This window comes from Linepithema humile, chromosome 1 (assembly GCF_040581485.1).
Source record: "Linepithema humile isolate Giens D197 chromosome 1, Lhum_UNIL_v1.0, whole genome shotgun sequence".
Lineage (NCBI taxonomy): Eukaryota > Metazoa > Arthropoda > Insecta > Hymenoptera > Formicidae > Linepithema > Linepithema humile.
Window position 1 is genome coordinate 21,077,869 of NC_090128.1, and position 27,653 is coordinate 21,105,521.

At 35.2% G+C, this 27,653-nt stretch overlaps 2 protein-coding genes and 1 long non-coding RNA gene across 4 annotated transcripts in view; 1 reads left to right on the forward strand and 2 right to left on the reverse strand.

Annotated features, from left to right (window-relative positions):
• The window catches only part of LOC105670030 (phosphatase and actin regulator 2), a 324,201-nt gene extending 300,895 nt beyond the window's left edge, over nt 1-23,306 (reverse strand). Inside the window, exons 1-2 of one of the 2 annotated variants that reach the window (XM_067347498.1) lie at nt 21,340-23,306; nt 18,795-18,872 (exon numbers count right to left, since the gene is read on the reverse strand). In XM_067347498.1, the coding sequence (XP_067203599.1) occupies nt 18,795-18,872; nt 21,340-21,463 (202 nt within the window). In that variant the 5' untranslated portion in view covers nt 21,464-23,306. Of the gene's footprint in view, nt 1-7,583; nt 8,205-16,395; nt 17,025-18,794; nt 18,873-21,339 lie in introns of those variants that run through there. The other variant, XM_067347499.1, reaches the window with a different exon arrangement.
• LOC136997135 (uncharacterized) lies at nt 13,714-14,993 on the forward strand. Its single transcript, XR_010887958.1, has 3 exons — nt 13,714-13,814; nt 13,914-14,082; nt 14,404-14,993. It is a non-coding gene; the product is annotated as an uncharacterized lncRNA (long non-coding RNA).
• Nucleotides 23,307-26,153: 2,847 nt separating the features above from the next.
• Nucleotides 26,154-27,520, reverse strand: Cypl (peptidyl-prolyl cis-trans isomerase-like 1 Cypl). Its single transcript, XM_012362773.2, has 5 exons — nt 27,267-27,520; nt 27,064-27,197; nt 26,897-26,986; nt 26,562-26,669; nt 26,154-26,462 (listed from the first exon to the last, which is right to left on the reverse strand). The coding sequence occupies exons 1-5, from the start codon at nt 27,335-27,337 to the stop codon at nt 26,347-26,349; spliced, it is 519 nt and encodes a 172-aa protein (XP_012218196.1). The 5' UTR covers nt 27,338-27,520; the 3' UTR covers nt 26,154-26,346.
• Between the last annotated feature and the right edge of the window lie 133 nt (nt 27,521-27,653).

A 27,653-nucleotide genomic window follows, 5' to 3' on the forward strand; every position in this document is an offset into this window, starting at 1 on the left:
TCCTTTGCACACAAACTGATCACAAGATCTATTAAAAAAAAGTAGCTCGCATGTACAAAAAAGTTGGGCAGCACTAATTTAGATGTGTTCTCATGGGACTTTTCATTGTCACATTCTCGTTATTTTATTAGCGAGTTTGGTTCCGTAACTATATTCTTAAACAAGACGTCTCTAGTTTCTCAACTCAGTGAAAGAAGAATCGTGTACAAGAGATAGACATAATAAACGCGTGCTCCATTACCTTTCGATCCCTAACGACCAAAGATAGTTCCGTGATGCGGTCACCAGTAGAATAGGAAAAGATTTATAGTTAAAAAAAAGATATTTTGTAGTCCATTTATACCAAATTTCTTGCATTTCTGCACCCTGTACGCTCGTCATGAATGCTTGCAAATCTCTCAACCTTTGGCGAAATTCTTTGAGCTGAATCGGAACGGTCAGTTCAGCGAGAGCCAAAGTGGCCTCTTTATCAGGACCATGTAATTTGTCTTCGACGAGACAACGGTTCAATAATGGTTCAATAATGGTTCAATAATGGTTCTAATGGTGATACCCTAACTGTGTTTGCAACTTCTTATATCGCCGAACCTGTCGTTTCTACCTCTAAGCACCACTGATCACCGAAAAGATAATAAGAACTAATAACTGCAGTAGGATAACTAGACATATCTACCTCCTAAAAAACATGTTATCGACTCTCTATATGAATTAAGATCACCTCATTTCTCTTTTCAATGATAAAAGAAATGTCGAAAAACACAATGACGACAGTTGTATAGATATCGGATGTTACTTCATTGAAGTTGTATGTCTTTCTATATTCGAGACATCCTGTTATCTCAGCAATGCATGATACATGTAATAAGATACTTTTAAAAAAAATTTCACAAAGCGTTAATTTGCAAAATTATCCACAGTAAAGTACTAATGACAAATGCGTTTGCATTTTTCACGTAAAAGTTTTGCAAACATTTTTTTGAGGTCATCTTTTTGCACCGCAACCTCGATCGACAAAATCGCGACATTCTTTACAGACTCTCTCGCCGAGAGCGACGGAACGCGGTCTTATTTGCTGTGGGACGCCAAGACTCGCAACTAAAAGCGAAATGACACGGAAAACGAAATGCAAATTGCTTTTCTTTTCGGCTTGATCGGGTGCGCAGCGTGGCGCGCGATTTATCGGGAACCTCGTATGCAACTACGACGGCATGTGGAACTTTTCTCATATATACTTTTCGCGCATCGCAACCGACACTGGTGATACATCGCCGTCTTTCAAAGAATTTGTCTTACCTGTCGACTGACTAGTGTACGATAGTATCATGCGGAAAAGTCACTACAAAACTTCGACACTTTGTGACACAGGAAAAATTCATTCAAACTTTTCCGTCATTTCTCGAATTTCTTTTAACATGTAATGTTACATATCAATTTTATTTTAACATTATTTTCTTTTGATATTCGTAAATGTCGAAAATTATTATTTTTTAATCTTTGTAACAATATAAAACATATAATATATTCCAATTAAAAAATATGCCGAGAAAATTGTCCAAATTCTTGAGATACTTGAGATTCTCTACAAATTATCATTGCATTAAAATTTCTGCATTAATTTATTAATTTTGCATTAATATTTTTCAAACATTTTTATTTTAAAAAAATCCAAAATTGAATAAATATTCGTTAATTGACAAAAACTCATAAATATATAAATTTTAAATTTTATGTTTGAATTACCTATACTATTTCTGAATTCTCGGACCTGAAGTTAGTTTGAACAGTTCGGACTGTTTGAATTACGTTACTTTCACCTCGAAAGGTCCAAACTATGTGACGTTCGATCTTAAGATTCAAACTTCGAATTGCTCGAGCACATCTGAAACTTCTGAACACCAATACACAATGTATCATCGATAAATAACTGCGTCAGCAATTATTTCGACATTTGTGATTTACAAAAAACAATATTCAATGAAAATAGCAATACAGAAGGAAAAATCGTTTCCTAACTTGTGAATTAAAAAATGTATCGATAATCAGTATTTGCATTAAAACACACCTAAAGGTACCTACATGTATCTGGATTGTTTTTCCAATACTCGAGTTAATTATCTTATCATCCCTAATCGACATATGCTAGCATTTCAACATAATTAATTGTTGAAGATAATTCGACTCGTTTTCTTTTAGATGGCGCTTTTTCGTTCGTTTCCGCGCTGCTGTTTCGGGCGTGCATAATAACTTTTTTTTTGTTTTAGTATAGTCGACTCTCTGTAAAACCTTCGAACACACGTTGGTGGTTGACAACACCCCTTTTTGTGCATATAAGTATTGGCTTATTCTAATAATAAAAGGAATTCAGTTTCTTACAACCGAAAGTGGTGACATTTTTAATATACAAGCCTATTCACATCCATTTCCGTAACAGGTTATGGGCCCAGTTGGTCGCGTCTACGCCCAGTGAATAGGTTATGTGCATTGTAGTTACGCACACTTGAGTTAAGGAAAAACTGTCTGTCTTACAAAAAAAAAAGGGAAAGCCATGGATAAAATTGCCGTCACGAAGTTCAATGGAACAGATTTCGGGCTGTGGAAGTACCAGATGTCAGTCTTCCTCGAATATCACGGATTATATGATGTCACGAGCGGCAAGGATGTCAGACCACAAGAACGTTTCGAAAACTGGGATGCTACAGATAAGAAAGCGAAGTATGCATTGACTCAGTCGCTTGAGCTATCTCAGATACGTCACATTGTAAATTGCAGAACCTCAAACGAAATCTGGACGAGGCTTGAAGCTCTGTACGAGCAAAAGAACGAAACAAGCGTGCATCTGTTGTTAGCAAGATTCTTCGAGTATAAGATGGATCCAAATAAAATGACGGTGTCGGAACACGTCAGTAACGTTGAACAGATGGCTCGACAACTTGAAGACGTTGGCCATAAACAAGATGAAACAACAATAATTACGAAGATTCTGCATTCGTTACCAGCAAGTTTTCGTTCTGTAATATCAGCTTGGGATTCAGTACCAAGAAACGAACAAAAATTAGCTAATCTGCTGCCTCGTCTCATGAAAGAAGAACAACTGGCTAAAAGCTTCGGTGAGCTCAAGATAAGTAGCGAAGATGAATCTGTTGCATTGTGTGCTAAGAAGTCAAAGCACATCAAAAAGCCTAAGCAAGATAAGAAAACATTCAAAGGAAAATGCTTCAATTGTGATGAAGAAGGACATACGGCTCGACAATGCAAGAAACCTAAACGAGAATCGAAGCAAGCTAACAGCGCATCACAAGGTAAAAGATCGTCTCATGGCGATGCATTCACAGCATCATTCTCTACGGCTCAGCGCGAACGCCCGAACGAAGATTGTTGGATAGCTGATTCAGGAGCTAGCAATCATATGACGTTTCGACGAGAATGGTTCGAGACATTCAAGGCGATTGACGACAAGTCTGTACCGATAACTGTAGGAAACAAAAACATTGTTTATGCAGGTGGCCAAGGTAATATTAGAGTTATATCAACGGTAAACGGTAAAGAACGCGAAGGTACACTATATGACGTACTCTGGATTCCGGACTTAGGTCGTAATCTATTAAGCATCGGCGCAAGCGCAAAACATGGCAACAGAACAATCATCGAAGAAGATCAAATCAAGATCGTCAACAAAAGAAACCAGACACTCATGACTGGTTACAGTTATGAACGAAATTTGTACACGATGAACACACAAGTTGTGCTACCAGAACATGAAGCTCATCATGCCGAAAATGATGTACAACCGCTGTCGGTGTGGCACGAACGACTCGGTCACGTGAGCTATAAGAAACTGGAACAAATGGCTACTAGTGGCACAGTTAAAAACGTGAACGTCGCAAAGATCAGTAGTAGCGAAAAGTTTTGTGAAGCCTGCATCTTTGGCAAGCAGACACGCAAGCAATTCAACGAATCGGACACTCGTGCAAAGCAGCCAGATGAATTGATACATTTTGATGTCTGCGGTCCGATGTCAACTCCGTCTCTCGGTGGAAATACTGTATTGGTAGTTTTTTGTAGACGACTACACTGGATTTCTAATAGTTCGTCCTATGAAAAATCGCACTGAAATTGTCGACGCCGTCGAAAGTGTTATTGCAATTTTTAATTCGTATGGACACACAATAAAGCGTTTTCGGTCCGATAACGCACGAGAATTTATTAGCAAAGACATGAAGTGAATTATGAACAAAAACAAGATAGTTCATGAATTTTCAACGCCGCGTGCACCACAACAAAACGGTCGTGCTGAACGACAAATCAGAACAATCGTCGAGACTGGACGCACGTTGCTGGCTGCAGCAGACTTACCTTTATCGCTTTGGGCCGAAGCTGGAAGAACAGCCGCAATTATTCGGAACCGAATACCTTTGGATCGACTTGGTGGCAAAACACCGTGGGAGATGTTCACAGGTGAACAACCAAACGTCAGCTTTTTACGTATCTATGGTAGTGATGCGTACGCTCATATCGAAGATCAATTTAGAAGCAAATTCGATAAGAAGTCAAAGAAGCTTGTACTTGTGGGTTATGAACCAGGCTCGAAAGCTTATCGTCTCTGGGAGCGCGGCACGAAGAACGTGTATGTGCGATGCAACGTTAAAATTGTCGAACCTCGTCCAATGGCAGCCGTTAAATTCATTGAAGAAGAAGATATAGAACAATTAGAAATAAAACAGGAAAAACAAGATACTGACTCCGAACAAGATTCAAGTTCAAGTAAAGATGAAGCAATTGCGACGAGAACCCGCTCAAAGGAGAAAAGACAACAAACTGAACGAATAACTGAAAACAATGGAATTGCACATCGAACAAGAAGCAAAACTCAACATGTTGGCACATGTTCATGCATGTTAGCTGAAATCAAGATACCTGAAGACTACAAAAAAGCAATCGAATCACCTGACAGAAAACAGTGGGAGCAAGCAATGTGTGAGGAACTTGATTCGCTAAGAAGAAATAATACATGGCAATTAGTTGAACTACCCAAAGGACGTCGAGCAATTCAAAACAAGTGGGTTTTTCGGGTCAAAATTAAACCAAACGGTGACGCCGACCGATATAAAGCAAGGCTCGTCGTAAAGGGTTGCAGTCAAAAACAAGGCGTCGATTTCAGCGAAACGTATTCTCCAGTAACACGCTATGACTCAATTCGAATGCTGATAGCTGTTGCAACTCACAAGGATTACGAGATGGTACAATTTGACGTCAAGACCGCCTTTTTATATGGTGATTTAGACGAAGAGTTATATATGCTACAACCCGAAGGCTTCGACGATGGAAGTAGAAAAGTATGTAAACTTTTGCGCAGCTTATATGGTCTAAAACAATCACCGTTACAGTGGCATAAGAAAATTGACTCTGTACTAGGAGAATTAGACATGAAGCCGACCAACTACGATCCTTGTGTTTACGCAAATGAAGAAAAGTATTTGTTAATCGCACTCTATGTAGACGATGGTCTAGTAATTGGAGCATCAATAGACAAAATTAATAAACTATTGAAATTACTTAAAGTGCGATTTGAGATTACACAGAACGAAGCAAGATTCTATTTAGGACTTGAAATTGACCGTGATCGACCTAACAAACAGACACGTCTACATCAGACAGCATATACCATTAAGATGCTTGAAAAATTCAATATGTCAAATTGTAATCCAGTCAGCGTTCCTATGGATCCTAATGTCGTGCTAAAACGAGAGCTCGATGAAGATGGCAATATTATCAAGGACGAAGAAATTCCATATCGTCAGTTGATTGGCTCGCTGATGTTTTTGGCAATTGGATCAAGGCCTGACATATCGTTTGCAGTAAGCAAACTTAGTCAGTTTCTGGAAACGCCAACAGCAACACACTGGCAAGCGGCAAAGCGTGTACTTAGGTACCTACAAGATACAAAATCACTGGGTCTCACTTATGGTACAAAGATTGATGAGGACAGTCAATTAGAGGCCTTCTCAGATGCAAATTATGCATCTTGCATGGATACGCGAAAATCAGTTTCTGGCGTCCTGTTGATGCTGAATGGTGGCCCAGTTATTTGGTCATCTAAGAAGCAAACAATAGTTGCTACATCAACTACAGATGCCGAGTATATAGCGGCCCACAATGCATCGAAGGAAGTTGTGTGGACTCGTGGCCTATTACGAGAAATTGGGTACGAGCAAGTTAAACCAACGACTCTATACTGCGATAATACGGCAGCAGAAACATTGATCAAGAATCCAACGTTTCACAGGAGAACAAAACACGTGGACATAAAATATCATTATGTACGAGAAGTAGTCAAGAATGGACAACTAATGGTTACGCACATTTCCAGCGATGAACGACGGGCGGACATATTAACAAAAGCTCTTTCAAAGCAAAAATTTATAGCAAATTGCAAACTTTTGAGTATGACTTTGTAAACTCGTCGAGTGGGAATGTTGAAGATAATTCGACTCGTTTTCTTTTAGATGGCGCTTTTTCGTTCGTTTCCGCGCTGCTGTTTCGGGCGTGCATAATAACCTTTTTTTTGTTTTAGTATAGTCGACTCTCTGTAAAACCTTCGAACACACGTTGGTGGTTGACAACGCCCCTTTTTGTGCATATAAGTATTGGCTTATTCTAATAATAAAAGGAATTCAGTTTCTTACAACCGAAAGTGGTGACATTTTTAATATACAAGCCTATTCACATCCATTTCCGTAACATTAATGACGGATCATTCCGCCGACAAATCGTCCAACGAAGTAACGAGATACGCTTATTCGACATTAAAAGCTTTTGCGCAACGCCTGATAATAGAAAGCGTTATACATGACGCGATCGATGAGATGTGCCTATTATTCCTCTCATATAATAATTATAAATATTTGAACCGCGCGTGTAATTACCTCCAAATTATTATTATTATTTATGAATATTGTTTTAAATTATAAGCAGTCGGCTCATTAATTTATGATTTTAATGTCAATATCGATTACGTGTGCCACATAATCCCAAATATAACATTACTTCCGATGAAAAACGACGTGACAAACAAACAACGACAGCATTTTCGCATCTAACAAAAAGCATCGATAGTATATTGCAGACGAATCGATCCTCTCATTACATACAATGCAGCGTACACATATGGGGCGCGCCCACTATACATCCCTCCTCCTTTATCTTTCATTATATAAAAATACATAGGCCCTATAAACGCGGGTATGACGTACATACGTTCTACCTGCGCAAGAGGATCGTTTTTTAGACGATATGGATTTTAGCTCGTTGACGCAGCGAGTCGTCGAAGCGCAACGATCGCATCAGTGCGATTATAACTATCGATTCCGATGCTATTCATACCGGTACACATTCGGTACCTCGTTACAAGACCATTTCGTTTTTAATCACAACACACTTCGTACGTATGTACGACTTACTTTTATTTTTAAAAAATATCTGCCTCTCGATTCCGCCTAACCGGAACATTCTTCATTATTTTATGTATATTTATACCTATTATTTTTATATTTTACCCTTTCTTTCTTTCAAACTTTCGCACTCACCTTGCGAGTAGATCGGGAACTCTCCGTCGCTGTGGCTGTGGGTGAGCATGCCCGTGGAGTAGAATTGCCATAAGGCGTGCTTCCTGCTTTCCTCCGACGTGCCTGCGAGGACCTCGTCGTCGTCGGCGAGGCCCAGCAGGCTCACTACCTCGGAGAGCGACAGATTGGCGCGACGACCGCTCACCGAGGTGAGGCCCCGAACACAGAAAACAATTTAAAGAGACGACCGACGTCTACGTCGCGTGATTGGCTCGCTCCACCGACAAATGCGCTTCGTGGCACACACACGCACGTACACACATAAACTGCCGCGAAAAAGACGAAGTCGTCGCGCGATGCGGCAGGATTTATCCGGGATGACACACTGACAAAATTTCTCCCACCCGCAACGAGTCACGCAGCCGACACTTTGTCCCTTTCCCGTCGTAATGTCACACGTTCGTTCGTACGATTCACTCGTACGATTCGTTCATAGCCCGTATTTGATTCTCGGTTTAACGGGAACAACACTCAATTTTGACGTGTGTACCGTTCGATTCAGCGTCATCGTTTCACAACCAGCAGGAACGATGCAACGACAGAATTGGTAGCATCTCTCTTGAAATTGAAAAAACTCGCTGCCTTCGCATATCGCGAGAAAGTCGAATCGTCGATAAGTTTCTCCATCGTGCAAAAATGGGACTATAATTTATCTTAATAGCATCAACGTATAGAATTTCTCTATTCTTTCCTTTGCCTCTTGCCTCCACATGATATGACATTTGAGTGAAAAATTATTAACTAAATGCTCTGTCTCCTGCGGAAATTGTGGCCGCTCAAATTAAATACATTTCCCGTAACAAGCGGTACTTGATACAATGGCGTTCGACCTCGATACAATTACCTAAACGAACAGACACATATTATATGGCAATTGAAAGCGCGGCAACTTTGATAGCTGTCATTAGCTATCGCTAGAGAGCAAATCAGTCGCGATGCATATAATTAGCATGCAATTTCGATTTCGAAATTATTATTTAAAATGATATTGCCGATGAATATCCACGCAGCAAAGCGCGATGCGTTAGATCCGATCGTGCAAATGACATTGAAACAGAAAATATTAATATTTTATTCATGTGACATCGCTCGTATAAAAATAATAATAGAAATTTTTTGTTAATAAAACCGAAATAAAATTGAAATTATTTTTCATTATTTATGTTATCATGTACCCTGGTAGAAATTGCCAGTTTAACGCCAAGACAGAAGTATGGGCCTCACTTGTTTGCCAAGACGTAGCCTATCTAAAAAAATTTAGAAAGGCTATAGTATGGCCCAGAATGATATTTAGTCTGGCGCTATGTTTAATCAGTAGCGTTCGCCAGTCTTTGCTGCCAGGAAAAAAAAAGTTTGGCCTTACTTGTTTACCAAATCATAGCCTATCTAAAAAAATTAGAAGGGTTTAGGTATGGCCCAGAGTTTTGTCTGGCGCTATGTTTTATATGTCCATATAGTGTCCGCTAGTCTTTTCTCTCAAACTGTTTCTGAAAGAGATACTATTATAGAGTCTATTATAAGTCTATATAACTATATTTATTCCCGCTACGTTTTATAAAAATATAACAATTCACTTCTTCTTCCAAATATGGATAGAGACATGAAATTGTTAGCGGATAGATTAACCGCACAAAAATATCGAAAAATTATTAAATTCAAACGAAAATTAAAAGCTATGAATAGGTTAAGTGCAACAAATAATTTTAATACACAATCTTCATCTAATGCGAGGAATAATCAAAATAATATTGGTGAATGTGAATGTCATAGTGAAAAAGACAGTTCGACCGAGTGTAATGAATACCACGAGGAAAGTTTTAGAACCGAAGACGGAAGAGAGACTGCAATTGACCTTTATAATACACTCGATGAAAAGAAAAATGATAATTCGGAAACTAACTCTGGAGACCATAGTGACTCTGATATTGATTTTAATAACATTAGCGATAAATCTGACGGCAGTGTTGACAGCAATAATGGTGATGTAGATATTGAAGTTCGACAACATCAAAATCAAAACGATATTTCAGCTGAGTGACGTTCTTGGGCCATTGGATGTCGAGTTCCTCACTCGACACTAGATTCTTTACTAAGCATTCTGAATCCCGTATTGCCAAATTTACCTAAATCATCTAAAACTCTTTTACAGACAAACAAGTCACATTATTTTATAACTAAAATGCTCGTTTTAGATGAAACCGAAGGACAATATGCTTATTTTGGTATCAAACAGGGATTGCGAACTTGCATAAATTTAGATTTACATTATGCAAATATTTTATATCTTTTAATTAATATTGACGGTATCAAATTATTCAAATCAAGTGTAAACGACGTGTGGCCAATACTTGTAAAAGTACAATGTAATCCTGATATTTATAGCCCATTTGTTGTCGCAATTTATTCAGGAAATTCAAAGCCAAAATATATCCATGAATTTATGAAAGATTTTATAATGGAACTAAATAAATTATTAGTTCATGGCATTTCTATACAAGAAAGGCACTTTGAAATCAAAATTAAAGGTTTTATATGCGATACTCCTGCACGGTCTTACTTGAAATGCATAAAAGGGCACAATGCAGCACACGGTTGTGAACGTTGTGAAATTCAAGGTACCAAACATAACAGAACAATGATATTTTTAGAAACAAATTGTGCAGAACGCACTGACTATACTTTCCGTAACTTTACCGATCCACATCATCACAATGCTGCATCGCCTCTTTTATTCATAACTCCGCCAATTAATATGATTAATGATATTATTCTAGATTCAATGCATCTATGCTATTTAGGTGTGATGAAAAGATTAATAGATGCATGGATGTCTACTAATCTAAAAGTTAAATTTAGTCAAAATCAACGAAAAGAACTGTCAATGAGAATGTTAACAATAAAACGACAACAACCGATTGAATTTGATAGAAAAATGAGACCAATAACAGATTATTTAAAATTTAAAGCTACTGAATACAGATTTTTTTTATTGTTTGCTGGCCCTATTTTGCTAAAAAGAATTTTAGAGAAAAACAAATATGAATATTTTATTTTGCTTCATGCAGCTTGTCGTATGCTGTCATCAGAAAATGCAGTAAATTTTGTTCCTACCGCTAAAGATTTACTGAACAAATTTATTTTACAATCCAAAGATCTTTATGGTCCAGACTTTATGGTTATGAATGTTCACAACTTACTTCACATTTCAGATGACGTTTTTAATACACAGTGCAATTTATCGTCTATAAGTGCTTTTGCATTTGAGAGTTATTTAGGAAAAATAAAAAACATGCTTCGTTCACCTACAAATGTAGTCGCACAATTAGCTCGAAGACTTTGTGAGCAAAAAACTTGCATCAATCAAGTACCTTCTCCTTTAGTAGTGACAATTCTTAAACAAAATGAAAATAATATAAAAGCTTTACAGTGCATTAATATGTTACTTACAAATAAGGCGCCAGATAATACAGTTCTTCTAAAAATGGGATGTATATGTACGATAAATAAAATGTATGTTAAAAATAACAAAATCAAACTTGAAGGCGATGTTTGTATAATAAAAAAACTGTTTACACAAATCCAATAAATTCATCTGTTTTAAACATGTGGGAATTATTAGAATCTCGTTTTGATGCAGTAAGAAGAAAAACTATGACCATACATAATATCGCACATAAAATGATTAAATTGAAATTAAATCTTAATGGAACTAATGAAAGAACATTTGCTATATCTCTTTTACACTAGATTGAATCTTTGTATGGAAAAACTGAATAATTTTGTGAAGACAAAAAGACATAAGTAAATCATAATACTTGTTGGTACATTTATTTTATTTATTTTTTCCTTTATTAAATACATCGATTATAGTTTTACACGCGGTAATCAACGAAACCTTTGGGATTACGATTGTAATTGTCCAAATTTATTTCACAAATTTATTACATTATTCTAACATAATCTAATAAGTGCAACCCTGACTCCCTCAAGCCCGACGCGACTGTGTATGTGTATACAGCTCCGCACACAATGATATAAGATACAACAATGCATGGATCACAGATGCGAAAATAGTTTTAAATAGTAATAGTAATAGTAATAGTTAAGTAATAGTAATAGTTTAGTAATAGTAATAGTAATAGTTTTAAATAGTTTTTCTGCCGTGGCTACAGTACAAAACACGGAACGACATCAATTGGTGAAACCGTAAAACTGATCAATTGTCAAATGTTTCTTATATATTTACATCCTTCGTTACTTTGTTTTTCATAAGCCCGTGTGATGCGCGTGACCGTGTGCTTTTTATTCTGCACATATTATCATTTCTTTTATATTAATTAACAAACAAGTCAAACGGGTGAAACAATTTTGTGTAATAACTATCAACGATATTATTCTTTGAAGACCGAAATATCGTGGAAACTGAAGGTAAGTTATTTGCACAATTTTTTTATTTCATCAAAGTTAGTCTCAATATTCGGTCAAGTTTGCATTAAGATCAGAATTCATAGTTGAATGTTAATAAATAAGGCGTTCTTTATTTCTATACATAACAATAGGAATAAGTATCTCAAGGCTTGAATATTTTTTCCGTTGTTTAGATGAGTGAGGACGAAGACTATTTGCACAAATATCAGTTAGTACAATTTATAAGGAAAGGTCCAAAGTCTGGAAAAAAAGAAATTGACGTGGTACCGTCGAAATGGATCTCATGGGACCAAAAGCGACTTAAACTCACGACAAAATTTATGCCAGGACCGTACGATGAAAATACTTCGAAACTTTTACAGGATTTTGTAAATCATTGTTTTGATGCACCAGAATCTTGGCCTACTTATACGGTTAAGATCGTTGGCGAAGCAAGTAAGTAATTAAATTAATATAATTAATATATAATAATAAATTAATATAAAAATAAATAATAAATAAATTAATAATAAATTAATATAATAAATAATGTATACATATGTACATATGTATACATATATACATGTAATGTATACATGTATATATATAATTTTAATGTCCTTTAATTAAAGCAATTTGTTATGCATTCTAGAGCAATACGATGAAGCTTTAATGAAACTGGACGAACTTTCAGCCCAGAAGTTTGTTTTTTCTTTGCCTTCTGACGAGGATCCAAAAGAAAAATCAGAAGCAAAAAAAGAATTTTATAAAAAGAAAGCATTGAATGACAGTGCAGCATTCGTATCAAAGTTTATGACGTCTGACAAAACTCAAATTCTTTTAACTCAGTCTCAGGTAAATTACAATTATAACGCATGATAACTATATAATAAGAAATAAATATCAAAATTATTATCCAACAATCTTTCGAATTAATAAAAATTGATCTGTTCTACTTTTTGTTTTTTTTTCAGAGCCAAATAAAACATTAAAACGTCTTAAAAAAACAAATACGAAAAAACAAAATAAGGGTCTAAATACAGGATCTTCAAGGATAGTGCAGATGCCCCAATTACCCATTGGTTTGTAAATTTATGTTATTTTTTAATACTTTATATAAAATGATTTCTATAAATTTTTGTGTAACTATTGCAATTTTTAATAATTTGTAATAATTTTAATAATTATATAAAATCATGATTATTACTATTTTCCAGATAAGAAGATTATTCTTCAGCGTGAGGATACTTTGAGTATGGATTTAAAAGATAAAAGCCAATCGATAGTTGTAATGGATAAGGACATTCCTGTTTTAACGCTTAATTCACAAAGTAACTATTGGAATATTTGAAATTTAACATAAATATTTGTATTTTTAATGTTATTATAAAAATCTTAAATTTCAGATTCGCATGGAGTAGAATGTGAAAACCCAATCAACTTTACCACACTTAGTGAAGAAAGTATGTTTGAACATCCAAAATTAATTATTTTTATGCAATTGTTACATATAATTTATTATTATTATTATTATAAATATTGTTATTTATTTCAGAAGCCGATTTAATACTTGTAAAGTTAGAACAAATCAGATATGAAATTCGGAATTTAAAAGCTATAGTCATGTATAATGAAGCAACGAAAACCACTGATGATAATTATTATATAGCAGAGTCAACTGGATTTTTGAAAACATATAATATTAAATTTCCACTAGAAACAAATGATCAATTCAACGCATTTAATACTCAGTTGAATACTGACCGTAATTTAAAACAAAGTTTTGTGAGTACTACAAACGCATATACACATACATACTAGCATACAACAGCATCTATATCTGTTTGATGTTTATCCTATAATTTATAAATAATTCTGTTTTAGTGTGAATTCATTCATCGTTATCTCGATTTCAGCAGATCTTTAAGCCGAAATATATTGCATATTATAAAACATTGTATTGCAAGAAATGTTGCAATAATGTACACAGCGGTAAAAAATATTCCACACAAATACGTTTTCAAGAGCACAGAATTTTACTCATGTATAGAAGGTATTGACATACAGGGTGTCCAATAACTCGCGGACCAATTCTCGTGAACAGATAGAGCACAATAAACTGAACAGAAAAGTTTTTTATCATTTTTGAATTCTTACAATAATTATTGAAATATTAATTAAAAAGATTGACGAATAAGCGCGCGATTCGCGCAAAATGGTAAAGAACTTTTTTGTTCAGTTTATTGTGCTTTATCTATTCACGAGCGTTGGTCTGCAAGTTACCGGACACCTGTATACATATATAATTTATTTAATTAATTATTAAATTTTAACTTATTAAACTCTATTTAATTGCATCGATATTTTTTTCTAGAAGTTTATTTGAAACAAACTTTGACTGGGGAAACAGTAACTCATGCTCTTTTAATCAAGGCCATCAGTGTCGTCCTTACCAATGCTAAGGATTGGGAAGGTTACCGAAAGTCACGGACAAAATCAGCAACAATTATTAATCAAGTATCATCAGATAATCAGTCACAAGAATCTGGGTCTATTTATTCTGATGAATCGAATAATGTTGAAAATTTATTTTGAGTTTAAATATGCCTATTTTTTTTTTTTTTACTTCTGTAGTTTTATAATTTCATTTTTTCAACATATTTTTTCAAATATATATATAATATTATTTAATTGTATTTCGTATATAGAAATAAACAACACATTTTATGTAACGCATTAAGCTTATAAATAATTGCAGTAAACAAATAAAATAAACATATACAAATTTTTTTTAGATATTTTATATATTAATTGATATGTGTGTATGTATTCGTGTATGTATATGTGTGCGTGCGTGTGTGTACATACACTAACACACCCACATAAATATACACGCGCACATGTACACACGTATAATGTAATTTTAATCGGAACCTTATTAAAATTACCATGGCTCTACCTTTCATAAACCTACCTAGGGCCATGATAAATTTAGTAAGGGTCCGTTTAGAACAAACACGGTCTAAGTGGCAGCCTAGATAGTGCCAATCCACAGCCCCAGTCGCCCCAGTATTGCGGTGAATCTGTGGCGCTAGCACAGCCATTTATGACGATTTCGTATGTGGCCCCGACTAATTTGCCAGTATCACGCCCGAGTTGATGACTGGCGAGCTAGTCGGGGCCATAATAAGGCCTAGAGTGAATTTCTACCAGGGTATTATTAAATAAAATTTGCAATATCAATAATCAAAAGCAAAATAATCAAACAAAAATCTTGATTACTAATTTGCCAACAATTTGAAAAAAATATATCGCAAATACAACAATTTAATACATTAATCTAAAGTTATCTTAAGTAAAATTATCTAAAAATCGCGTTCATTAATCTTCAATTTAACAGTAAACAAATTTGCTTCTCACGTATAATAACGAAATTTTTAATGAATCAATGCGAACGATTTTAATATCACGACGGAAAAAGAGGATGCGCCATCGTGTGAAAATATCCGAATTGATATCTGTTATTCCGGCTCATCAAATAAAAACCGTCTCTGTCTGCGACGCGGTCGACGGTCGACGGTTTCTATACGTGTAAATTAATACGGCGCTATTTATACATTGAAGCCCGCGAGGTTGATCGATAGTTCGCGAGCTGGAAGGGTCCAACGAGAAATTGAACCGCGCCTTTGTTGGCGAACAGAAGCCAACCTCCTCCAGACAAATCGAAAATCCGATGCTAATAGCGATCTCTGATTGTTCTCTACGTTTAATTTCACTTCGCAGCTTCGCCCCGTCTTTCTTCGATATCTCTAGCACGGCCGTTGACTACTCCAATTTATTGCCGCAGTACCAATTGCTTTCTGTCTACGTTTCCGCCATTTAGTCGATCATACAAAAACAATTCGCAGTTAATAAGCTTATAATGTATTGAACTTTATTCACTTATTGTTCTTTTTAATTGGTAAATGCCTCAACGCTTAAGAATCAATCAACATAATAAAAAATATATGCAAAAATAAGCTAATACAGCATTATCAAACATCACAATTTGGCATAGCAACGTGTGTTCTAAAATATTATTTAATAAAAATGACCAAAAATACATTCTATTGTTCTATGAAAAAATATACACATTAAGAATGATATCTGAACGTAAAAAGCACATTCAATTCTTGTGTATTTTTTTTAAGCTTTATCAGTAACATTTCTAATATATATTCTCGTGTTTCGAAATTAATGACTTTTAATCTCATTGACGCTTCGACTTTCGAGACTTGTTCTATATACACATCGTTTTACACATGTTCTACACATCGATCCATTATCAGCGATCCCCCAGTTAAGAGAAAGACGACTGTATATTTACCAACTATAACCTCAAGCGATGATAGAGCGTGACTGTCGTCGATCTATCGTCATTGTCATCATGCTATTCGATGCATTATTTGCGAGAATATTAGTCTCTCGCTTCCTTTAATCGACCTTATCGATCACAAACGCTTCCTTGCTTCACGAACAACACCATTAAACACGCACCAAATCTCCGTCTAAATCCACACCAAACGATCGCTCGAACGATCGTGAGTGACGTTCTGCCGCGCGATATTCGCGGAAGTCGGAAGTAAAACGATCGCGAGTAGATCGCAAGAACGATCGCGACTCGAGTGGAACAACGTCAGGAGTGTCGAGCGACGGGATGAGGAAACGTGCGTCCTACGTGCGACGGAGCGGGAAGGACTTTCGTCCAGGACGGGTTCGATGCGCGCACTGGGGATGAGAGAGAACCCAGGGAGCAACCCGGCGGGAGAAAGCGGGAGGTTTCATGCAGAAGCGAGAGAGGGTTCCGGAAAGAGATAGCGCGCCGACCCCGCCAAGTGGAGAAAGCGAGAGCGAGGGCGGCCAAACGGCGCAAGCTTAAGCTCGAGCTACTGGGCTTCGAAATACGCATATCAGCCGTCGTGTATGCAATCGTTAACTGTGAGCGTGTCCCAAACATAGTTTTGTAACTACGTTTCTCCATCGCGAGAAAAAATTTGCTCCATCGACATTGCGCATGCATTTTCTCTCACTGCGGAATCATGCAGTTTGCGGTTACGTATCAATATTAATATTATGGGTAGAATTTGAATATTTTATGCTAGGTAAGACAAAATTTTTTCAAATTTTACCTAATAAGAGTTTTCGTTAATAAAAGAAAAATACGATAAAAAAATTATATCGAAAATAAAAGACTATTTTTAATAAGAGTCAGAAAAATTTCAAACATCTGATTTCAATATTTTTACATTAAAATGTATTTTTTATTCTAATTTCAAAAAAGTAATATTAATAAAATAAAATATTTCTAATGCTTTGTTTTAATACTTTAGTTCGCTCCAAAATAGTACAAAATACCACGAGCAATAAAAACAAATCGCAGAAAATTAATACTAATTATTCCTAAATAAAGACACTCGTATTACATTGGTATTACGATCGTAAGACAGGATTTCAAGTGTCGAGAAATCCAATCAACTATACCGGTTCATCTGTCAACCGAGACATGTCCTCTCATACGGAATATCGCATAATCCTCTTATCAGCGCAACGTGCGAGCTCGATACTTCCTATTCGTACAGGATCGCGTGCAACACGCGAATCTACTCCACCGCAACCGCGTCGATTACAGGTGAACTGAAACACGTCGTCCCTCACACGTTACGTTACGGTACGAACTTTTCGGATGTCTGCGAGAGACAGATCAAGGTCAAGGTCGTCCTTTCAGAATGGAGGAGTAATCGGTGCGCGCCGACATAATTTACGAGCGTTTCGTCGCCCCCGCGTTTCTCGTCCCCGACATTACTTATCGACTATCGTAGTCCCGAAGTTCCTAAAATCAGATTCGTGTCCCTCACCTTACCCTTCACGGACCTTTCGAGATTCCGAAGGATGGAATACGGGAGCGTCTTGAATTTATAATGGGATCTGCGGATGCCGAGAAAAAAAAAAAGGCGCGAGCGACAGCTGGATTTCGCAGGAATAATAATATCGACTGTGAACGAACTTAAATCGCGCAGTGGTAGGTTCTCCCCTTAGTCCTTTCGCGTGTTGACAAAAGCTACCAATAAATTACGGACATTCTCCAAACTCCATTCTTCCCGCTCGCCGAATTCAGCGAAATAGGTATTTCGTCATTAGCGAGCTCTTTTGTTCTATTTCCGGAATTTCCGGCAGATTCGAGGGCAGATATTTGAAGAAAACTTCAATAAAATCTCTAATTTCACGTTCCTTATTGAACAATCCAATTTACCGCGCGAATATTTGACTGTTCGTCCTTTCGAATATTCTTTTCATGATCCACTGAACCATTAAGAAAAACGCGCAAGATGAAAGATTTTATTAGGAATTTCTTCAAAGGTTTTTCCTCGGATATCCTTCTTGTAAATCAATAATTCGTTCTCGCTGAACGCAAAATCGAAAATCTTGATTGAATATCTTCGAGATTCATTTCTTACAATTATTCTCGCAACCTATCATAATTTTTATTAATAAATGTAAGATTGACGGGTTTTAAACATATATCCAAAAATTACTCTCCAAGTATCAATGTATATACTATTCATATAACCGATGAGTAATAAACGCGGAATTAAAGATTTAATTAGAGATATGTTCGAAGATTTATTATCAGACATTTTTATCACAAATCATCGGATAGTTCAGTAAGGAAAGCGGAATCATGCTATTGATTAAACAATAATATTACTGCAATATATTAACACTCACCGGTATCGCCGTTACTTTGCATCTTGGTTTGCTCGTTATTTGCAGTCTTCGTTACAAAAGTCTTTGTATCCTGTTCAGCTAAAAAAAAAATCACAAATATTACCTGTATATTCAAAAATTAAAAAATTCGAATAATTATATTATCAGAAAATATAAAAAAATTAATATTTTTTTAAGTAAGTTTACAACTTTGGAATAAATCTAATAAAAAACATATCTTACAGGTTAAACAATAATTTAGCGCGCAAAAGAAATTATATGCATTCACAAATAAGATCTTTAACGATGGTTTATTTGATATGGTAATTAATGTAGCTATAAAATATAGAAATTTACATATAAATTTAAAATATGGCTCTTACAAGCTTAATTAAAATTATGTAAATATTTATGTAATTATTATTATATTTCAAGTATAATGCAAAATTTATACATCAATTCAACTTTGTTAATGTTCAGAACTTCAGGTAGAACGATCTTATTTAGTGTGATTTTTCTGAAAAATTAATTTTACACAGCGTCCTCTGTGAAGAATTGCACGTATTATAAAAGTAAGAGAATATGAACAATCTTAATACTAAAACTCTTTAAACATTTATATTTGCAATATTATTGTATTCTTCATAATTAAAATTTTTGAACACAAGAATATTTTGTGTCTGATATTTCATATAATATGTGTTACCATCATATCGGTTGGCAACTGCAATCATGATAATATCAACTGCCACATAATCCTTGTAATATGTAAACATATATTTACAAAAAATCAGTATACAATAATTAATATGCTTATAATTTTAATCAACTAAATATAAAATCTTCAAATGTCAATAAACTTTCTTTGCAAATTCTATCCAATGACGGTAATTGCTTGAAATTTACATGTACAAAAATCTTCCTTTACTATAATGTAAACAATAGCCAATATTTTATAAACCATGTTATCAAAATTTGCAATAAAAATATAAATTTCAGTACACAATCAGAGTTTGCGATAATCGCCACGCGATAACGCTTGAGAAAGTGCAAAAATACCAATGTCAAAATAAAGGAAGACGATGGCGCAAAAAGTGCAACAAAACGTCGAGAGAAACTCGTTACATTTTTTACAGTGGAACGTACATCTTTCCCGTCTGATTCACTTGTCTGTGACATCGGACAAGAACGGTTAGAATATTTCGCGGACTGCATAATTCAGTAAAGAAAAGAAGATTAAACATACAGAATTTAATTTTTCTATATAAAATATAAAATAAATAATACATAAAAATTATACCACAAATACATATAAAAAAACAATTCGGAATTATAGTTTTAGTCTAATTTTATGAATCAAAAATATAAAACAAATATAAAATAATATACACTTAGTTATTTTTAATTTGTTTCAATTATTTAAAATTGAAAATTAAGTAAAAGAAAAATATCCATTATATAGATATCGTATAGATTTTCCGAGAAACGGTGCGTTACTGATTTTTGAGATAACGGTACTATATCGATCATGATTAATCATTGCGTACACCGATAATGTTGTAGGTTGATTTAGATAGACGTTTCCCAATCTCCTGTCATCCTATCAAGCAATAATTTAACAGGAAAGTATCACACTTTATTCCAGACTCTTTTAAAAATGTAGAATGTAAAAGTTAAAACGCAAAAAGCAATTAAATATTGTTCAATAATATTTGTAAATCATTTAATACATTTTGCAAATGGATAATGCAATATCATTAAAATTACGAGTTGAAATGTCTTCTAATAAATGTGCATTCGCTTAATTAAGAAGTTGAGTACAATGACGATTTAATTCACCTTTTTAATGAAATTAATTTTATAGTTGAGAAAAGTAAATATAAATTTTCTTAAATGAATAAAAAAGTAGATTAAACCACTCTTCTATTATAAGATATGACTATTAATTACATCAGATAACTTTTCACAAAAATGTTTCAAAACTCATTGATTTGTTTTTGAATTAATCAAATTATAATTTTAAAATATTACAAAAAATATAAAAGTTAAAAAAACAAAAAATATGATTTTGGCACCAAAGTAAAATTAATGCTTTACACTGAATGAATTGAAATTTATTATAACGTGCCATTTATAATTGACAAAAATTAATCTCTTTCCTTCTAACCAATATGTATTCAAATATACATGTATGCAAATAAATTCATTTATTATTATTACATATGCTCATAAATCAAGTGAGTCGCAGTCAAAACTATATAAAAAAAAATTATTCAAATTTTATATCTTGCTGTGTATGTCATAATGTCATCTTGCAGAATCTGATTTTACGTCTGACAAAATACATTTTCAGCATCTTTTGCTCATATACAAATCTAACCATGATTGATTAAGCCGACTAATAAAAAAGCACCGAGGCATCGGGGAATCGCGTTACACACCTGTCCGGCATGCAAGAGTGCTCCGTGCCACTTGTTGCATGGCCGCGCACTCGGCAATCGCATTCAAATAAAATTGCTCGCGAAGTAGAGCACGCGCGGTGCTGCTTTCAGAGAAGTTTACTTACCAAGACGGTCGGATGGATCCTCGTTCCCCTGGGTCACCGAATCCGGCAGAATTGACTGTCCATGCACAGACACAGCACCGGTCACCGCACTTGACACCACAATCGAGTCGCGCGATTCGGCCATTTTCAGGTTAACTCTCACTCGCGTTGTTAATCCGCACGACGCGGTACAACGGGCACTTACCTCGTTGGCAGGCCGCGCATTCGAATCCGTACCTCTTTTCGAAACTTCCACACACGTCCGGACCGTAACGTTGTTGACGTGCCGACGTCACGTCAGATGGTAGCATCGCCGCGATACGCGTCTGTCCGACATTTCCGACATCTTGCGGGCAGATTCGCGCGGGAACATTATCACAACAAGTTGATAAAATTTGACGGATTATGACACATTATGACGATTCGACAATCGATCGTACTAGCGCATGAATTAAATTGCCCATAAAATGATACAAACACGAAAGTATAATATAAGCACAGAATATTAAAACGTTGGCTTCAGTAAATATATTTACGCTATTTTACATTGCATCATTTCGGAGTTTCCGAAACGACGTAGACACTGATGAATAGTGAAAAACACGTTCAATCGCATTCGCATTAACCAATTCATACAGTTAAAGAATTGCCCGTCAATGAATTTGGCACTCCCGATACTTATTTGCATGCAAGATTCGCTTTTGTCAGATATAAAAACATGATAAACACGGAGCGGACAAGAAATGGTTGCGAACTACAAAGTGATAATCGTAAAACTGTCGTGAAGTTGCTGCGAAATAATACGAATATGTAATATTGTAAATTGATCAAATAATCATAAACTATTAAATCCCGGTAAGAAAAATGTTAACAATGTTAGCAGATTTGTTTAATTTGTTTGTTAATTATGATAAATTTGTTTAAATTTATGTGATATATCAATAAAATACTAGATATTGAGAAATTCACAAATCAAACATATAACTCCCTCTATACGTAAAAGTTGCAAACGTATTATCTACTGCAACTACTGCTTTATCGATACATTAATATATTGATAAAACAGTAACTGCAGTGGATAATGTACCAAAAATATTTATGTTAGTAGTGCAGTTGCATCGATGTTTGATGATGCCGGCCGTCGCATCCAACGTCGCTGCAATTAGCTATATATATTTTGACAAACTTGAAGCAGAACTCTAGCAAAATTCCAAAAAATGGCCTTAGTTGATCATATACAATACTCAACACATTACGATGAATGTTATGAAATATATATCTCACTGTGCATTTAATATGTATATTGTTATACAATATTTACTCAACACTAGCAACAATTCATGCATGAAGTGCACTTTTGGAGCCATGGAAATGTAGAGATAACGACGAATCATGGCAATGTCTTCCGCAATCAGAGTTCAAAATATTACAATTGCGATACAACACGCGACACTTGATATACTATGACGAACATACAATATTACTCAATAATTCGAACAATTGTTCGCGCGCGATCGGTCGTCGAAAAGCGTCATACGGAGATATAAGATCTAATCACAAAAATCAACTCGTCATCGATTACGATTGAAAACAGAACGAATTGAAAACTGAATACCATAACACAGAATGATTAGGTTAGGTTAATAGCGATTAATGGCAGTTAGTGGCGATTAACGTGACATTCGTAAAAATATGCATGTAAAAATATATATGTTTTTGACATGTCGGAAACGTCGTGTTTATCTCTGACGTACCATAACAGAGTGAAAGAGCGACATTTTACCTGAACATCTTCGACAACTCTCCTCGCGATATTTATTCGGCGGATATTTAAGGGTCACACACGAATTAATAAATGCACGGCACTCTCGACGATAATGCACACGAAATTCACTTCGAGAGGGTTGAAATCGGAAAAAATATAAGACGTATATCTCACAAATACGAATTACCACGTACCAGTTCGCGACCCAGCTCACCAACGTTCATCTATCGATGCACTGATGCAATGAACCAATCACAGTGGTTGATTCAAATGTATATCGAACTGCTTGCGATTCTCGAAGCATTGGTGCGATCGATGCAATGTAAGCCAATCATAGTGCTTGATTTACCATTAGATTGTTTTAATTGGTTACGCTGCTTATATCGATCACTGTTATTGGCTCATACTGTATTGAGTGCTTAGATCATTTCGATAATCGCAAGCGGTTTCGTATACGACAGTTAACGGAATGGATCGCGCGGCAGTAGTTCGGATTCCGAGAAGCCGTTTCGTATTATCCGCGATTTTGGCTCACTCAAAGTGAGTCTTGCATCCGAATTATTGCCGGGAGTGTCGAAAGTATAGGCGCGCGTTTGTTAATGCTTAAATAGTCGTCGATCAGTGAATATCTCGCGAGGAGGCTTGTCGAGGATATCCGAATGAAGTGCTGCGATTTTGTTGAATTCAGTGACTACATAATGGCATTTCGGAATTCCACCCGCCGCGTTTTACGTCTTTAGTTCGCTAAACAAATGTCGCGTACGTTCTTGAGCAATGTCGTATGTTCTTCAAAGCGCGTTAAATGTCGCAATTAATCGGGTGTAATTGTGATATTTCGGTTCGCGAACAAAGGTGTGACCGAAATCGGAGTTATTTTATATTTTTGTTAGCTTCAAGTGAGCTTTGTGCGTGATATGTTGTGAGTTTGGAGCAAATTATATAAAAAAAGATATATAATAAAATATCTAGTGAAGTGTACAGTTAAATGTGTAGTGCATTCATCGCAATATGCATTCGTGGAAATCGCTGTGCTCCGTTTAACTTTCAACCCTGGAAATGCCTGGAGATGAATTCGGTAGCTGATTGCAGCAACGCTGGACGCCCCGGCCAGCCGTTGAACATCGATGCAGCAGAGCTGAACTGGTAAGTGCTTTCTATATACTTAGTGTAGATAATATGAAATCTGCAATAGATAACTGCAGATGTATTGATGCGTCTAAAAGTTTTACGTGTAGAGGGAGTTACATGATTGATTCAAAAATTCAATCAAATATATAATAGGTTATAAGAGGATGCTGGAGTGCCTGACGAACTCCGACGCGAAAGCGCCATCATTTCGATGGAACTAAAAATTAGAGTGATATTATCGGCATAATGGCTGGTTTATGCTTCGATCTTAATCTTAATCTTATAGCGTTTTCGATTATACAGGATTTGAACGACCCAGGGTTGATCAATCACTATTTTACTATAAATGCAAGTCTTTCATTGGTGGAGAGGTTGCAATGACGTCATTAACCAACCCTGGGTCGTTCAAATCCTGTATAATCGAAAACGCTATTAGTCTTATAGCGTTTTCGATTATACAGGATTTGAACGACCCAGGGTTGATCAATCACTATTTTACTATAAATGCAAGTCTTTCATTGGTGGAGAGGTTGCAATGACGTCATTAACCAACCCTGGGTCGTTCAAATCCTGTATAATCGAAAACGCTATTAGTCTTAACTTAATCTTAAGGACTCGTTTATGCTTCCCTGGAAATTCGGACTACGCATGTGCAAATGTAACAAAACCTAACCACTAATTTATTTTTATAATTTGGATTTTTTTTATTCCAAACAACATCGAATTGTTGGACACATTCAATTAAATCAGCATCACTCATTTTCGTATTTTACAAAAATCGAAAACCATTATTTCGCGCGGTTTCGTGCTGCGTCGGACGTCAAACTTACCTCATTGGCCCGGCCTTAGGACATTAGGGACTAAAGTTAAAAGATGGGATCTTTCCAAGATTAAGATTAAGACTAATAGCGTTTTCGATTATACAGGATTTGAACGACCCAGGGTTGATCAATCACTATTTTACTATAAATGCAAGTCTTTCATTGGTGGAGAGGTTGCAATGACGTCATTAACCAACCCTGGGTCGTTCAAATCCTGTATAATCGAAAACGCTATAAGATTAAGACTAGGGAAGTATAAACGCCTTTATGGCATTCTACGTTATCAACTCTTAAGATTAAGATTAAGACCGAAGCATAAACCGGCCAATAATCTAATAGCGTTTTCGATTATACAGGATTTGAACGACCCAGGGTTGGTTAATGACGTCATTGCAACCTCTCCACCAATGAAAGACTTGCATTTATAGTAAAATAGTGATTGATCAACCCTGGGTCGTTCAAATCCTGTATAATCGAAAACGCTATAAGTATGAATGTATTGTGTATGCGTATGTGTGGTGCGTGTATATATTCGCATATTATTGTATAGCGCCTCTCTGATATTATCTTGGAACTAATCTTCTGTTATTTTTTCATCTGTTATACCGATATTGGACGCACACGTATGTAAAAATAGTCGGACAAGAATATTTTTTACATTAGACTTTTCAGCCCAATTTTAATGGTTCCATAACATTCTATTCTGCAGTCCGCAATTCGGGCTGCTCTTATTCAGCGTCTTAAAACTGTTAAACTTTTATAAAAAACGAAAATAGATAGCTCTATACAATATGTTATCCTAAGAGCAGAACAGAAATTAATGAATAGAAACAAATTTTGTTATTAATTCTTTTTTTTCCAAATAAAGTCGAGCAGCCCGAATTCCGTTTTTGTGTACACTTTACTCCTGCAAAAGGATTTACAATTCTATGCAACCAATAAAAAGATATTCTTGTTCGAAAAAATATAATGTCCGGCCGGTAACTCCAGCATCCCCATAAAATTATAATCAATTATAAAACGATTTATTTCATAAAATATACAAAGTATTTTACTTAAGATAACTCGGGATTAATAACAACTTTATAAAAATATTATAAATACTATTATACTAGCAAACATTTTTTTGCTTTATATCTGATATTATTTATTATCATCAATCATAAAGTATACAATACAGAAATAATAGAAAAATAGAGATTATATGCATATAAAATGTAATTTTTATTTAGTACAATATCTTATATCTTAAAATTCAGAAAGTATGATTCATTTTGTATTCAATCTTTGTAAAATATTTTTTTCCATAAGAATTTATGCATTCTTCATAGAGCCTTTCACAATTTTAACGTCATCTACCGGTCGATCATTTTTATCCGTTTCAACTAGACCAATTCTCTTCACTATTGTCATGCCAGAATGAACTCTACCTGTTAAATAAATACAAAAGTATTTTTAAATAGTTACATACTTGCCAAAGTTATGATGAATATAACATAAAGATATACAATTAATTTGTTAGAACTTACCAAATATAGTATGTTTACCATCAAGCCACTGAGTAGGTGCAAGCGTTACAAAAAATTGTGACCCATTTGAATCTGGTCCAGAATTTGCCATTGATAATATTCCAGCACCTACATATATTTCAATATCATGATATTATTATTATTATCCCAGTCAAATGTTGGCTGTTGGCAGATTAAGAACAAATTTTAAATTTGCTCAAATTTGCTGTCAATTTACCAACATTGCAAACATTTAATTTATTGGCATAATATCTTATACTATTCTTTTGCACTATGCATTGAAACAATACTATTTTTATGACAAATGCTCATTAGTACAAAATGATTTAAATGACCTGTGTGTTTTAAATCATCATGGATTTCATCATCAAAAGCTTCTCCATATATTGACATTCCACCTTTTCCTGTTCCAGTAGGATCTCCACCTAAATGAGACAATTATGATAAAATATTATGTTGTTGAATAATGTGTGCATACTGTTGTACATTTCTATTGCATTACCTTGAATCATAAAGTCACGGATGATCCTGTGAAACTTTGTACCATTATAATATCCACGCCGCGTGAGCTCAGCAAAGTTTCTGCATGTAATAGGAGCGTGTTTCCAGTATAATTCAAAGGTTATTTCGCCCATTCTAAAAATTATAATTGAAAATATTTAACAATGACAATTATTTAGGTCTTAAAAGATGCAAAATACTTACGTGGTTTCAAAAGCAACAAAAGGTGGTTGCCAATGTTTATCTGGAATGCCAGATATACTTGGAAGACACATTATAACTTATATTTTACGTGTCTTTTTATTCTAATTAAATAAAAAATTGCCAGAAATGATCACACTTATTCTTACTCTTTTATATTAGAACTTTCATACAAAATAGTAATTATTTAACTTGCTGCACAACGTTAGGAAACAACACAATGGTACACATATAGAGCCTTTATAGAGCACAAAGATGCCATCTGTAGGTTCTGTTCTCTGCAGCTGTACCTCCTGCACTTCTTCTTTTTCCTCTTGCTCTCATCAACGCGTAATCAATATATCTGTTTCATTTTGAGTATAAAAAGTGTAACACGGTTCAGCTCCGAAG